At 41.4% G+C, this 16,290-nt stretch overlaps 1 protein-coding gene across 1 annotated transcript in view; it reads right to left on the minus strand.

The window, feature by feature from the left end:
* LOC109232458 overlaps positions 1–3,444 on the minus strand; it is a 5,626-nt gene extending 2,182 nt beyond the window's left edge. The window contains exons 1-2 of the mRNA XM_019398232.1: positions 3,006–3,444; positions 2,717–2,929 (exon numbers count right to left, since the gene is read on the minus strand). Of these exons, the coding sequence (XP_019253777.1) occupies positions 2,717–2,929; positions 3,006–3,332 (540 nt within the window). The 5' untranslated portion in view covers positions 3,333–3,444. The remainder of the gene's footprint in view (positions 1–2,716; positions 2,930–3,005) is intronic.

Below are 16,290 nucleotides of genomic sequence, written 5' to 3' on the forward strand. Positions count from 1 at the left end.
AAATAATTCGAGCTGGATACTATTGGGTCAACATGGAACAGGACGTAAGGGAATTTGTACGAAGATGCGACAGGTGTCAAAGGCATGCGCCATTCATCCATCAGCCTGCTGAGCTGCTGCATTCGGTCATCTCCCCATGGCCTTTCATGAAGTGGGGAATGGACATAGTGGGCCCGCTTCCTCGAGCTCCAGGTAAGGCTCAATTTATTCTTTTGGTTACTGACTATTTCTCCAAATGGGTTGAAGCGCAGGCTTACGAAAAGGTTCGAGAGAAAGAAGTAATCGACTTCCTTTGGGACCACGTCGTGTGTCGGTTCGGGATGCCTTCCGAAATAGTATGTGACAATGGGAAACAGTTCGTTGGGAGCAAGGTATCAAGATTCTTCGAGGATAACAAGATCAAGAGGGTATTGTCAACCCCGTACCATCCCACCGGAAACGGGCAGGCTGAGTCGACCAACAAGACCATCGTTCAGAACCTAAAGAAAAGGTTACAAGACGCAAAAGGAAAATGGAGAGAAATGCTGCCCGAAATCCTATGGGCCTACCGGACAACCGAAAGGACTAGTACCGGTGCCACTCCTTTCTCTTTGGTTTACGGAGCCGAGGCCTTGATCCCAGTCGAGGTGGGCGAACCCAGCGCTAGATTCCGGTATGCAACCGAGGTTACCAACCAAGAAGCGATGCTCACCAGCTTGGATCTTTTAGACGAAAGGAGAGAGGCCGCACTAGTTAGGATGGCAGCTCAGAAACAAAAGATCGAGAGATATTATAACCGAAGGGCTCGTCTTCGACACTTCAATATAGGGGACTTGGTACTAAGAAAGGTCACCCTCAACACTCGAGACCCTAACGGAGGGAAATTAGGACCGAACTGGGAAGGCCCTTACACCATTTTGAAGGTAACCGGAAAGGGTTCGTACAAGTTAGGAACGATGGATGGGAAAGAACTACCCAATAACTGGAATATAGGCCACTTGAAGAGATACTACTGCTAAAGGTAAGTCTTCTTTCTTCTTCGCTTCCATAAATTTTTTGAGACTTGTCCGATCCTAACCCGTGCAGGTCGATGATCAGTCGCAAAGACAAGTTCGGACATCGGAGAGACTGAAAGCACGAGCTGCACTCTTTTTTCCTTCGACCGTTTTTGTCCCAACTCGGGTTTTTCGGCAAGGTTTTTAACGAGGCAGCAAGAACATCGTGCTACTACAAAGGTATCTAAGGGTAAATCATTGTATACTAGATCACCCTCCGAAGAAGGCGAAGGTCAATAAGAATAAATGTAAGGGTCAAACGGCCAAAGCGAGCCGTGCCCAACTAGCCTGACCTAATCCGCCCGGATCAGTATGATGTATTGACTATTACTGCAATAGCAAAGACTATCTGATGCATATTCACATCATAACCTAAAGATTTTGTTCGACTCTTCGGTATGCTTTCAAGTCCGATCTCATAAGACCTCCTCGAGGCATATTCGATCTCATAAGACCTCCTCAAGGCATATTCGATCTCATAAGTCCTCCTCGAGGCATATTCGATCTCATAAGACCTCCTCGAGGCATATTCGATCTCATAAGTCCTCCTCGAGGCATATTCGATCACATAAGACCTCCTTTAGGCACATAAGACCTCATTGAGGCATACTCGGACTCACAAGACCTCAATGAGGCAACACTTAAACTATAAGACCTCAAGAAGGCAAGTCCAAGCCCATAAGACCTTAATAAGGCGACACATAAAACTGTAAGACCTCAAAGGTGAGTTCGAAATTCGTAAGGCCTCGATAAGGCATTATTTTAACCGTAAGTCCTCGAGAAGGCGGGTCCAAATTCATAAAATCTCAAAAGAGGTAATACCGGCCTCATCATCGACTTCACTAATGGCGAAGTATACTCGAATTTGTAAGACCTTAAGAAAAAGGCGTAAAATCGATACAAAACCTAAAGGTCAAATTGTGCCCGAGTTCGAATCCACTCACTCGGGGACTATCTTGTAAAAACCCTAAGGTTTGATTTTTTACCCGAGCTCGAATCAACTCACTCGGGGACTGCCTTGAGAAAACCCAAAGGTCGAAGTTCACCTGAGTTCGAATACATTCACTCGGAGACTACTTCGAAAAACATAAAGGACTACCATCGTTCCAAAAAGATAAAAGGCAAAGTAATAACAAGATTGAAAAAGGAGCAATAGATGGCAGAGGGCAATGTTTCATAAAAAAGCTCGCTACCGGAGCAATTACATAAGAGGGGAAAACAAAACAAAGCCTAGCCTATTCCCGGAGTCAATTAGAGCCATCCTCGAACTCTTCGGGGAACGTCGCCCTTCTCGAAGCGTCCTCAGCTTCGGCGGCTTTGGTGACGTCCGATGCAAGATCGAAACCGCGACGTTGGAGTTCGGTAAGAACTTCAAGCCGGGCCTGACACTTCGCATATTCGGCTAACATTCTTGACTGCTGGTTGGCCGCATCAGCATCGGCCCTATATTGGGCCACCATATCGTTGGCAGTCTCCTCGGCTTGGGAAACTTTAGCCTCAGCTTCCCAAAATCGATTGGTCCATAGCTCAATTTCAAGGACTCGAGCCTCATTGGCCAACGTCAAGTCCGCAACCTCTTCCCGAAGGGAAGTCTTCTCCGACTCCAACTGTTGCACCCGGGCTTCCAGTTCGGCTTTGTTCTCATCAAGTTCGGCTCTGCTCTCGTCAAGCTCGGCCTTAACCCGATTAAGCTCGGCTTGCACCCCCCGTAGCTTATAACCAAGCTCTTTCTTCGCTTCCTCCAGCCGGATAGCACAGGACGCGTGCTCTTTGTTCAAAAGGTCCAATCCGGTCCGGCTTTCTAGCAGCTTTTCTTCAAGGACCCGGTGCCCCTCTCGCTCCGTCTCCATTTTGTCCTTGATCCGGAGGAACATCGAGTGATATAGCACCGATGCCTGCAAAGAAAAAGTCTAAAGAGTCAGTACTGAATCACAAGGCAAAAATATTAGAAATAAAGGAAGAAGCAAGTACCTTGAGCTGCGCCTGCTGGGCTTCGTTGAAAAGGCATGTCCAATCTACAGCCTCGGTTGCAGCCCGGTCTTCCTCCGTCATCAGGTGATGAAGATAGCTTGCAACCCCGACCGGGGGCCCCAGAGCCCGGACGTCTTTGGGGATAGCAAAAGTTACTATCCTGTTACAGTCCGGGTCCAGGCTCGGAGCTGGAAACCTATCGACAAGCTTGTTGACGGCCGAAGTCCCACTTGATTCGGCCTGAGGGTCTTTCCGGGGGATTTCGAGCCCGAAAGTGTTGGCGGAGGGTACCCCATCAAAAAAGGTCTCGAAGCTACCTCCCATCATCGGGATGTCGTCCGGCAGCTGCCCCCAAGTCGAGGAAGACGGGGGGGACGTAACCGGGTGATCGGTACCCGGGGACGCCCGCGCAGGGGCCGAGGGTTCACTAGCATCCTCAACCCTCACATCCTCGGGAGGAGCCTCAGCTGGATCGACCACCGGCTCGGGGTCCGGTCGAATGGATCGATGGCGGACGAGCTCCGGCTGCTCCTCATCGTCATCCTCTTTGTCGTCCTCCTCCTCGGAGGACAAGACGATTTGGCTTTTTAGTTTGCGGGCGGCCCTTTTTGTCCGCTTAATCTTCCTTTGGGGCTCGTCCGTACCGGACTCCCCGGGCCTTTTATTTTCTCCCGGAACCGGAAGGGGGCATAGTATTGAAGACCTCATCTCCGCGTCCTTGGGCAAGCCTGCAAAACACGAGGGTTATGATGCATTCCCGATATACAAGAAAAAATGCGTTAACTTGGTGCGCTACCGGTCAAAAAGAAGGCTTACCATGGTTTTTCGCCTCCCACCGACCTTTGGAGATTTCCTTCCAGTTTCGCTCCGAATATGGCCGCTGGGCCACTATCTTGTTTACCCAGCCGGCCAGATCCTTGATGGCAGCTGGAGTTTGGGTCACCGCTGCACAAGAAAAGGGGGTTTCAGGAAGAAGTTGAGGAAAACACACTCTAAAAGATGAACAGTGAGAAAATACTTACGTTTGAGGTTCCACCTCTCCGGAAATGGCATGCAATCAGCCGGAATCAGGTCGGACGTCCTGATCCGGACAAACCTGCTCATCCAGCCTCGATCTTTGTCTTCATCGATGCTGGAGAATGGGGGTTTGCTAGCCCGGCGGGCCAGTTTTATTAATCCCCCTCGAAATATTCGAGGGCTGTATAATCGAAGAAGATGGTCGAGGGTAAAGGGAAAATCGCCCTCGACTCTCTCGACAAAAAACCGAAAGAGATATACGATCCGCCACATCGAGGGGTGGACCTGACCTAAGGTCACCTCGTACCGCCGGCAGAACTCCACTATAATGGGTTCTAAGGGGCCTAAGGTGAAGGGATATGTATATACACTAAGATACCCTTCAACGTGAGTCATAATCGACTCGTCACGGGAAGGGGCGACCAGGTCTTTCCCTTCCCATCTACATTCAGCCCTCACCCGGTCTAGGCAACCGGGAGTGATTAGGCTGATATACTCCGATGCCGGTTCGCCGCGGCCCGGGACCGATGATGGGTTCTCAACCTGGAAGTCGGCAGATACCGAGCAACCAGTCGGTGTAAAAGCTTTCAATGGGGGTTCTGGCGCAGGTTCATCAGATCTAGCGGGGCTCGCAGACGAGCTTGGTCTAGAAGGAACACTTTGTGAAGTTTTCGCCATTTCTTGAAGCTTTACGAAGAGATGAAAAGAAAATACAACCAACGCAAAATTTGAGAAAGATAAGAAATGTTGAACCTGGAAGGGTCGTTTATACTTTTCCCATGAGGCGGCGGCACGAATCGCGAAGTTACAGACACGAAGCGACAGATAATTAAGAGAAGCATTAAATGCCTGCAGCAGACGTGGTCAGAGCACTCGATGGCTTTTTCAGCTGGCGTATGGCCATACGTCACGGGTATCACGTCACCGATCATATCGTTTATTATCATTACTCTCTAATAAACGAGGGGACTATCTGTATTGGGTGATACCCTTTTTGCTTGAGCCCGACCGGGTTGGGTCCGGTCCGGGGCAAGTCGGGGCTATCGAACCCGACCTGGATGCAAGGTAGAACGACGGCCACGTCAACAACCGAGGTCGAGTCATTTCGAGACCATTGCAGAGCTCGATATGAGTCACCACCGGATGGAGAAACACACAAGGTCGGAAGCCGGACTCGTAACGGATAACCAAGCGTCGCCGGATATCTCGCCCAAACGTGATTTTCTCAACCACTTCAGGCCATTAAGGCGTAATTACAGGGATCCACGATGTAATTAATTTACCTACCTTATTTTTACCCTTAATCAGAATGTATAAAAGGGGAGAAGACCCCATAAAGAGGGGATCGAAAACCATTACACTAGAGTACCATCTCTCTCTATTCTTGTACGCTATCAAGCACAATTGTTCTAAGCAATATTATATTCTGCGATTATTTACTTTAACAGCAATTGTTGAGTCTTTATCTTCTATTTTCCTCAATCCAAACCTTTTTGTATCTTTTAGTTCACGGATCCTTAAAACCCCATATAAATTCAATTGTTATCCGGATTCCAGGGTAAACAGTGTATAGTATGTTTGATGATTTCGCAATCCTAGTGCCTGCATCCAAAGAAAAATTGTGAGTTTTTTAAGGGGGAAGGTCAGTTCGTATCCCCGCTGGCTTTGCTTGACTTGCTCAGCTTTGATCTGGTGATACTGTCTGTATCATTGGGGTAGCATTGCTAAACAAAGCAATTTCGATAATAAACATGTATGATTTTGTAAAAGTATGACATAAATGTATGATTAAACAAGCTTTTAGATGAACCGATGACTGTGACGTGGTTCGAGATATTGCAACTTCTCTTGCTACGGAATTTTGAGGGTCCTCCTCAAAATTCTGCCCCTGTTTGATGGATTGACACTTCTGACTGTTGCTCGTGTGGTGATCGGCTGAAATTTCTTCGGAATTTTGAGGGTCCTCCTCAAAATTCTGCCCCAGTTTCCAATTTCAGGGGAAAATGAAAATTTTATTGAATTATGACCGAACCCATAGGGCTGCCTACGTATCCCCTCTTAAATGGGAATCAGGTCAGGCGTAGCTCAATTTTCATCATATAAGGAAAGCATAAAGATTACACATAGTAACGCTTGACTGCATCTGAATTGATCGGCTTTGGCCAGACTTATCCGTCCATTTCTATAAGTATGAGGGCTCCTCCCGTCAAAACCCGGTGAACCTTGTATGGGCCCTTCCAGTTGGGAGAGAACTTCCCTTTGGCTTCATCTTGATGTGAAAAAATTTTCTTTAACACCAGCTGCCCCGGTGTGAACTGTCTTGGCTTGACTCTTTTGTTGAAGGCTCTGGACATTCTGTTCTGATAGAGTTGACCATGGCAAACTGCGTTCATTCTCTTTCCTTCTATAAGGGCTAGTTGCTCATAACGACTTTTTACCCATTCTGCGTCGTCGAGCTCAGCTTCTTGTATGATCCTTAGGGAATGAATTTCTACCTCAGCGGGAATGACAGCCTCTGTACCATAAACCAGCATTAGGGGGTTGCTCCGGTTGATGTGCGGACTGTGGTGCGATATCCCAATAGAGCAAATGATAACTTCTCGTGCCACTGTTTATGCTTTTCTATCATTTTCCTCAATATCTTCTTGATGTTCTTGTTGGAAGCTTCTACAGCTCCATTCATTTAAGGCCTGTAGGCTATGGAATTCTTGTGTTTGATCTTGAAGGTTTCGCACATAGCTTTCATCAAGTCGCTGTTGAGGTTGGAGCCATTATCAGTAATGATCGACTCTGGAATTCCGAATCGACAAACAATGCGGTCGCGGACAAAGTCTGCCACGACTTTCTTAGTCACTACTTTGTAAGATGCTGCTTCGACCCATTTGTGAGCCACAAAAGATGTACTCAGACCAGTCATGTCATCATACGACCATGCGAATATGTCCTCATACTCCTTTAGAAATTCTGTGTATTCTTTCTTCTCTGATGGCGACAGGTGAATGCTGATTCGCGTTTCCTTGACGTTTTCTGGATCTCCCAGGTTGACAATTTCGGTCTCTTCCAGGTTGGACTTAGGTATGTTCTCAAAGTTCTCAACTTCTTTGACAATCTCGTCAGGTATGTCATCTTCCTCTGAATCCATGTCCGTTTGTTGCGTTGTCTCATTACATGTCACAGTCATTGGTTCATCAAGATAGGTAATAGTAATGTTGTATTGGTAAAGTAAGGAGGAAAACCATAGCAATAAATATTAATTCATAATAAAAATCAAATATGCTTTTGATAGATTGAATAATTGTTTTGAACATTGAAGATCTTACTGCGGAAATTGAAAAATGCGGAAAGAAAATCATTTAGTAAATAAAACAGTGAATAGTGCTTGTTTTAGCCTTGCTACCCCGAGGCTTGTCGGGCTCTTTTGGTTGTCCTGATGATCCAATTCTTGAGATGTGCCCCTCTGGATCTTGTGAAGTAAGATGATGATGCCAGAGTGCACGAACTAACCTTTTGGGGAGGGGAATAATAAAAAACAAAAATAAAACAAAAGGTAATCAAGTCAGAGAGGATTATAAAAAGTATTGCAATATTTAAACACATAGTGCGGGAATGTAAAGCGTGTCCTAATTTGGGGAACCTCTTTTGTGCCCGAGGTAGGCCTAGCGACAAATTGATTTGGAGAACTTAGAATGCTAAATGCCTCATTTTATTGATAAAAAATAGGCGAATCCCAAAACGATATTAGATAAGCAAGAAATAAAAGTCACTAATGGCCATTGGCCTTATTATATTCATAAAGTGAAAAAGGTAAACTCCTATCTATTTGGTCCCAGAAGGACCTTCCCCAGACTCGGCATCCCTGGCTCCGTCGAATAGCTTCCCCAATTCGCGAAGTCCCAGCAACAGGTATGCTCTGGCTAGATGTCCACCTCCGGTCCCTTCAGCCTTTTGACAGTCTTCAACCCTTTTGAGATTTTGTCACTAGAATGCAAATCTTCCCACCAACTCAGCAATCTTTGGGTGGATTTTGGTGACCATGCCGAATTTGGGGACTTCGTGCCTTATATTTCTGCAAGGCAAACAAGGTTAGGCCCTTACCCCCACCAGACTCGACTATTTAACATCAAGAATTAGCATGAAGCATTTAGTTCTCCAACTAAATGCACAGAACGTGACGACGTCCATTTGGGTTTAGGGAAACCCAGTGGACTTTGGACGAGGCTATCTTAGAGGATCATTATGTGGACAACATAACTGACCCAGCTAGGTTTGACCATGATGCATGTATAATTTTAAACAGAGTAAGGTTTCTATGGGGTTTTAGACTGGTACCCTTGAGCGGACAACTCAAGGGGGAAGGCTCGGAACTGTCGACTGCACCGCTGATCGACTAGTTTTACCGCAAATATGTCTTTCCGAATTTAGGGGGTAATGATATAGGATGAGCGCAATCACTCATTATAAGCGTTGCTATAGTATTTGTTTGGCACGAGTGGAGTATGAAGTTGAGCATGATTATGCAATAATTAAAAGCATGTTCACATATATTTGCATGTTAAGAAAGCGATAAATACAGTAGTTTCATAATTTAAAGCAATAAAGGAAAGAAAAAAAAGGAGATATGTTAGTTTTGCTTTTAAATGCTTAAAGGAATTAAACAAATAATTGCACATAGGGAGAGGTACAAATTCACAAGAACAATCTGAAATGGTAAAAGCCTAAAAATCCCCAGCAGAGTCGCCATGCTGTCGCGCCCTCTTTTTTTTCTCTTCCCCTTCCATCGGGGAGGAGTACGGGTTTCGACATTCATGGGGTGTAAAGACTCATTTCCTTTTGGGAATTAGGTATTTTGAAGAGTCGCCACCTAACGATTTTAAGGTGCGTTAGGGCACCTATAGGGTTCAACTACAACTACATTTGATAATCGGAGATAGGGTAAGGGCTTGAAATTATCCCAAGGGGAAGGTGTTAGGCACCCCTCAGGATCCACTAGTGTGGTTCCCGGCCAGATAGTTTTTTGTGAATTTGTGCAATTAGCAAGTAAACAAATAAGGCTCAAATAATAGGAGATTTTAAATTTAAATACACAAATGTTTGAAAAACAATAAAAGCAAGGTTTGAAAAGAGTTATACTCTAAGCATGCTTGTGAATGAAAAAGGGGTCCTAAGTTTGTTTGTAATATGGATCACATCAATGTAATACCCGGTAATCACTCCTCAAAAGAGGGGCTACACGTGGTATTAGCGCACCGGTCATCATATCCATATCTACCCTTCCCACCCCGTGAAGGTATTAAAGCGAGGATTGGTCTCGACCTCTATTGCATGTTGTTACCCGTCCCATTCCTATCAGTCCCGGAGGAATTTAGGACTACTATTCCTATAAGAAGGAGGTTCTAAGCTGATTCTTAGGTTTAAAGGTAAAATGCTAAGGCGACATACAAAACAAGTAGAACTGCATTTAGAGGGGAAACATATAGACAATTAAAAGGCTCATATATACCTCCGCAAATAATGCATATAAGCAGCATGACTTAAACAAAGTAAGGTCTGAATTTTAAATCCTAAAGCAGGGTGTTTGAGTCAAAGCAGATTCATTATATAACTCAGAAAAGAAGTCCGAATCAGGCCTGTCTGCTGGTTGTAGCAGTTGATAATTAAACAGAGGCAGTTCCAGTTTTATTGAAGTAATTACCTAAGGCTTGCCTAGGCGTGAACAGGATTCAGTAGTTATTCAGGATTACTGACAGTTGGAGACTATTGTTATTACCTGAACATGCTGTTATAGGTGTTCAGCACATAGAAATTATGGCCAATTAGTTGTAAAGACTAAATAAAATTGTTTTATTCCTTTTCATGCATTCGTAATTAGCCTAAGTGTGCGTAAGCGAATATAAGTGAGATCCTAAAGACATGGTATATAAATGAAATGAGGTACAGAATGATGTATATATGCAGAATCCTAAACAGGATTTCTATATGCAAAAATATTACAGTTACTAGGGCATGCAGAGATGATATATTCGTTAATGTTGTTTAGCCTAAACAGGATCTCTAAGTGTACATGGCAGTAGGAACATGATTGCAGAAATACCGATTATTAATATATTTAACGCAGGAATTGCTAAGTGGTATGATAGTGAAATGGACATGCTGAAAAATGATAAGTGTAAATCCTAAGGAACAGGATCTCTAATGCATGAAATGAGTCCTAAGAATGGATTCAAGTAGGAATGTAAACCAAGTAACATGCTTTCTACCCTTTTAATAGCTAAAACATGCATATTCCCCATCCCTTTTCACTAGCCAACCCCATAATGTTTACAATTTATTACAGACCAAATGATTGAATTACAAAAGAAGTGCAGAATAAGAAATTACAACTAAAGGAAGCCTGATCTTGACTTCCTCTCTGAGTTATGTAATTAACCACTTCAAAAGCCAATATTTCAAAGCCTTTCTCATATCTGGGTGTGTCAGAGTTCCCTAAGGGCCTCAAGGGATCCCGGGCAGTGCTCACACCCAGATTTGCATAATCAAACAGAATGAGTGCAGTATGGAAGGGCCGGCCCTTATGTGTCCAAGTTCGGAGGGAGCTCAAGGGTCCCAAGGCAAGGCTCACACAAGAGGGGCAGAACCTAGATTCTAAGAGTATAGTGAAAGTGCAGAATACATGTTGAAAGAGATTTATTTAAAGAAGCTGTACTAACAGTCCATTTTGAAAGCAATTAGTGACAGAGGTGATTGAAACAGTTGTAAATGAAACTCAAATTCCCAAGATGGGATCACACACAGAATCACAGTCATACAAAGGGGTCAACGGGTTTGGGACACACATACATCTGACTGTGAACACATAACCCCATTAAGGGTCTTAGGACTAGTTGGACATGCACAGCAATGGCTGATACTGCATGATCACAGGCTAGTCAGAAAGAACATAATCACATTGAGGGAATAGGGACTTAAGATAGCAAGTTCATAGTAAGTGACAAACATAAGGGAGTGCATTAATCTAGAGGGAAAGGGGATACTACAGCATGCTAGTAACATAACTTGACTGCAGAACCAAAAGCAGAAGTAAACAAGAATGAGGGAAACTGAAACAATTAAAGAAGCATATTGTTGTTGAGGCTTGAAAAATTAACTAGGACATACCAGTAGAGAAAGCAAGGTGCAGAAAGGTAAAATAAGCAGGATTCCACAGTCTAGCTTTGGCTTTCAGCCGGCTAGACGAAGCAGTAGCACAAGTAATAATAGAGAAGGAAAGAGTTTTGAGTGTGTAAGTGTGTGTTCTGAACTCAATTGTTCGTGTGTTTTAAGGAAGAGAGGGTAGGGTATTTATAGTTTTGAAAACGAGTGAAGAATAAGGTAACTAGTAAAGTTTCAACTCAAACATGGAAATAACCACAATCAGAATCAATTAACACAAGTACTTCCTTTTAATCAGGGAATCACAGCTTGAACGGATACTAACGGGGTCAAACAAATGAAAGAAATCGGTTTGGGACAGATTGATTTTTGCCATATAAGGGGATAGTAAAAGTGTAAGGTAAATATTTAAGTCCAAGTACAAAATATGCTTAATTTTGGGAAAGGATTCAAGGTAAAAATATCACAGTAATGCAAGGAAGGGAATCAATCAATTTAGACAAAAGTGAGTAAAAATTAGGGTTTATAAGGGAACCCTTTGCAATCAGTCGTAACATTGAGGAAATCAAGATCAATCAAGAAAGAATCATGACTCTGCTTTTCAACATATAAATAGCAAGGGATGGACAGGCATACTAGACATGCAGGGTCAAACATATTGTCAAAGAGGAGCAAATTAAACATACAGCAGTAGCGGTAGTAAGTTAGGATTCAGTAGTAAAGAAACCTACTCGTAGCACAGTAGGCAACAAGGTCAAGTAGTCATGGATCATACGTAGAGCCAAAGTGCAGAAATCAGTCTTAACAGGTAAAGAAAGTCAGAAACAAATAAAGGACTCATAGTAATAAGTGAGAAAAACCCTTTTAAGTAATTAGGGTTTATGCCATAGTCAAGTTAAAAATGGTAAGAACTCAGAACCAGGTAAGTCAAGCAAGAAAATGATTCAAACACAAAGGACTCAATCAAAACAAACATTCATACAAACAAACAAAAGACAGCTTCAGAACTCGGTTAAAACCCAAAAGTACCTAGGGTTTCAACACGATGAACCAGATAGAAGAAAAACATAAGCACATCGTTTAAACATAGTAAAACAACACCAAAAATCGGAGAAGAGGTCTTTAAGAAGAGTTTTAAGAAACCCTAATTTGAAAATGAAGAGTCACTTTGAAAGGATATCGAAAAACCTTTTGGAAAACATCAAGAAGTTCATAACGTGCACAGATCTAAGACAGATCTGAAAGAAAATCGAAAAGCTCTTAAAGCTAGGGTTTCAAAGAACCCAGAGAAAGTGAGAAAACTTTCGAAAGAGTTACCGATCTAGCCGGAAAAGCCATGGATTCGACTTGAGCGGTCATGGGTGGCCGAAAAAAGACCAGAGATAGAAGTTGAGCAGGGATTGGGCCAAATCCCTTCGAGATCTGTCTATGGAACCACGAAAATAGGTAACCAGTAGACATAGGAGACGAGTACACGGCTCCAATCACCATGGGAATCCATGGATTAGGTGGGGATTGAAGGGAATTAGGGTAGATTTGGGTGGGGGGCGGCTAGGGTTTAGGCGGTGTTGCAGAGAGAGTTTGATAGGAAGGGGATTCTAAGGCGGCGGATTGTAACAAATGGTAGGGTTTTGCGGTCGTTTGGGATTAATTAAGGTAAGGGGCGATGGTGGCCGTTGATCTGAATGATCAACGGCCTAGATTAAAAGGGTAGGTGGGGAATCCGGGTTCGGGTTGGTTTTAAAGGGTTTAGGGGTCGGGTTAAATTAGAAATGGGCTGGGGAATTGGGTTTGATTCGGGGTTAAATTGAAAGCCAATTTAGGCTAAAATTTAAACTAGCCACTTTTTTCCGTTTTAATTAATAAAAAATAGTAAATGGCTTCTGAGAATAAATTGAAAATACTAAAATACTTTATAACACATAATTAACAATTTAAAAATACCAGACTCAATTTTATGAATATAAGACACAATTAAACCTTAAAAATGGCTAATATTGCAATTGTGTGCAATTTAGCTTTAAAAATACTAAATGAATTTGTAAAAATATGTAAAAAAAATTATTTTAGCCATATTTTGGCATAAATATGAAAATTAAATAGATGAATTAACCAAATAATAATTTTGGACATAATTATTGGGATTTTATGGATGAAATAAAAGGAAATACATCAATTTAAAACCTTAAAAATTATGAAAAAAAATAATAAAACGCTTGGACATGCTTATATATGTATATATACGCTATTTTGAAAGCATTTTGCACATTGAAAATATATTGGGAAAAATTGGGTGTCAACATTATATTCTGCTATTATAACTGTTAGGTTATTGCATCTAGTCGACTAATTGAAAAACCAGTCAACTAATAAAGATTAAGATTAAAAATATACAATTCACCCCCCTCTTGTACTTTCAGAGACCTCTTAGCAGGCGGAATACTACGCACAATCTCATCCAACCCCTCCTAGAAACGCCTTTTAACCTCCTCATCCAAGCCCGCTTGAGGCGCATAAGCGCTAACAATATTTAGGATGCACTCACCAACCACTAACTTAATAGTCATTAATCTATCATTCACCCGCCTAACCTCAACCACAGATTTTCTAGGTTCCCTATCCACCAAAATACCCACTCCGTTCTTACCCTTCATGACTCCAGAGTACTACAACTTATACCGTACGCATTCCTCACCTTCAATCCTACCCACCTAGTCTCCTGGATACAAGCTATATTAACCTTCCTCTTCTGGAGAATCGTCGCCAACTTTATAGAATTACCCGTCAATGTACCTATGTTCAAGACTTTCATAGTATTAATGATGATAAATAATTCTTCACCAAACAATAAATATCCCTATGTTGGCCTTTGTTTGATTGCCTCTATTTGATATTGATAGCATTATAATCCAAAGGGCTAGCTTTTATAGTTGTTCCATGCTTGTATTCTAAAGAAAAGATAGCATGTAAACCAACTCTTTAGAGAGTTTATCATTACAAGCTTCATACAGATGGAGCTTTTGTGAGGAAAGGTGGAGCCGGTGGCATTGGAGGAGTCATTAAATTTGAGCATGGTGATTGGGTTCTACAGAAATACTCTGGGTTATAACTTCATATATATTGAACTACAAGCTCTCACATATGGACTTCGGTTGGCTTGTGGACGTGCCCTCATTCCCCTAGAAGTTGAAACAGACGTAACATTGGTTATTCATTTGTTGGGAAAAAATAATTGTCCAATTTATAACAATTTAATTTCTGAATGTGGGTACTTGTTGAAGAGGTTGAGAATCTAGTGATCCACCACAACTTCCGTGAAGGAAACAAAGTTGCTCACGTTTTGGCTAACTATGGTCTCAAGCAGGCTAATGTTAACAATCTAGCTATCCTACCAAGCCCTCTGGATCCTGTTACTACACTAAGTCCTGACAGATAAAGACGGAGCAGTTGCCACTAAGCATATTACTACTACTACAACTAATTTAGCCAAGCATGGGAAATTACATGTTCTTATGCACTCTATTAATGCACTAGCTCTAGCTCTTCTAGTAATGTAAGGCAAGATGATCCCGATAGACTGAGAACTATATTATTATAACTCTTTAGTCAAGAATAAAAAATATCCCTATTTTGCAGAAGAAGAAAAATATTTTTTATTAATTGTATATCCATTCAACAACAACAACAACTATAACAATAACAATAACATATTCAATGCATTCCCATACTTGGGTCCGGGATGGTAGTGTGTACACAGACCTTACCCCTACCTAGTAAAGGTAGAGAGGCTGTTTCCAATAGACCCTCGGCTCAGAAAGTATATCCATTCAAATTAAAGCAATTTGGATACCATCCAAGTTAGCTGATTTAAAAGTTGAGCTAATATGTAGCCTAATTAACACATAAGAAAATTTATCAAAATATTTTTCTAATTTCTTATTTGTTTTATATGTAAGATATAACCATAAAAAGAAAAAGAAAAATTTTGGTAGGTTTATTTGGTAATTAAACAAATCATCAGAAAACAAATAAAGAAATTAAAACTTAACGAGAGTTGAACCGATTGAGCTATGACTTAATTTAGTCCATCTTGACCCAAATATCTCGACCTAAATAACTTTCGGACCGATAATAACATGCTTATTTAAGAATGGGATTTTTTCATTCCTATACACTATTGGAAACTTTATTACCCTAAATGTCCATTTTTAGTTAATTACCCGGCATAAACAAGTTTTGTTTACAAAATATATACAATCCACCTTAAAAGGCTCCCAGTCCATTATTTGTGCATTCAATATTTCAATCAAGGAATTTAGTTACACCATTTTCCTTTTTTCTCTCCTCTCTCCCTTTTTCTCTCCAAAATCGGAAGCATAAGGGAAAAAAATAAGTTTTGATAACAACCGCATCTCCATTTTTGACATTCTTTTCATTACTTTTCTTTTAATTGATGATCTATTTTTTATCCATAAAGTTTACTGTTAGTTCCATGGTAATAGGCCAAATATTACCGTTTACTTTGAAAGTAAGTATGCACTAACTAAATGATTAAATCTGAATCATATGTATTTTAACAATTAAAAATTATCTTTTTATATACAATTGGTGACATAGTTGATTAAGTAATTGATTAAGTATATCGTAATTGAAAACAAGATTTGAAGACGGTATTGAGCTGATTAACATTAACTTTAGCCTAATATTAAACAACTTAAATAAACGACAACCTTCATGAAAATCCAGTTAGGTTATGTAATGCTTAAGTTGAGATCGGAAGCCTTTCTTGAAGATATTCACAGTTATCTAAAGAAATTTTCACCATTCCATGTTAGGATCAGAAGAAGAAATGCATGATTTCAAGGCAAGAAGATTAGATTCATCAATGCTAATATTGGGAAATGTAATTGTAGTCCATTACTCTAGGGACACCTTTTGCACTCGGTAGATATGAACTGGAAATATCGGTTTCCTATAAGGAAAAAAAAATCTGAAATTAGTTTTGAACACATCTGCTTAAGCGAAATAAAATGGAAATAATCGATACAGATTTGGTGAATTCAATCATCACGTAATAGTTAAGTACCATAAATACAAATTTTATACAATATGTCTTTTG

The sequence above is a fragment of the Nicotiana attenuata genome, chromosome 9 (assembly GCF_001879085.1).
Source record: "Nicotiana attenuata strain UT chromosome 9, NIATTr2, whole genome shotgun sequence".
Taxonomy (NCBI): Eukaryota; Viridiplantae; Streptophyta; class Magnoliopsida; order Solanales; family Solanaceae; genus Nicotiana; species Nicotiana attenuata.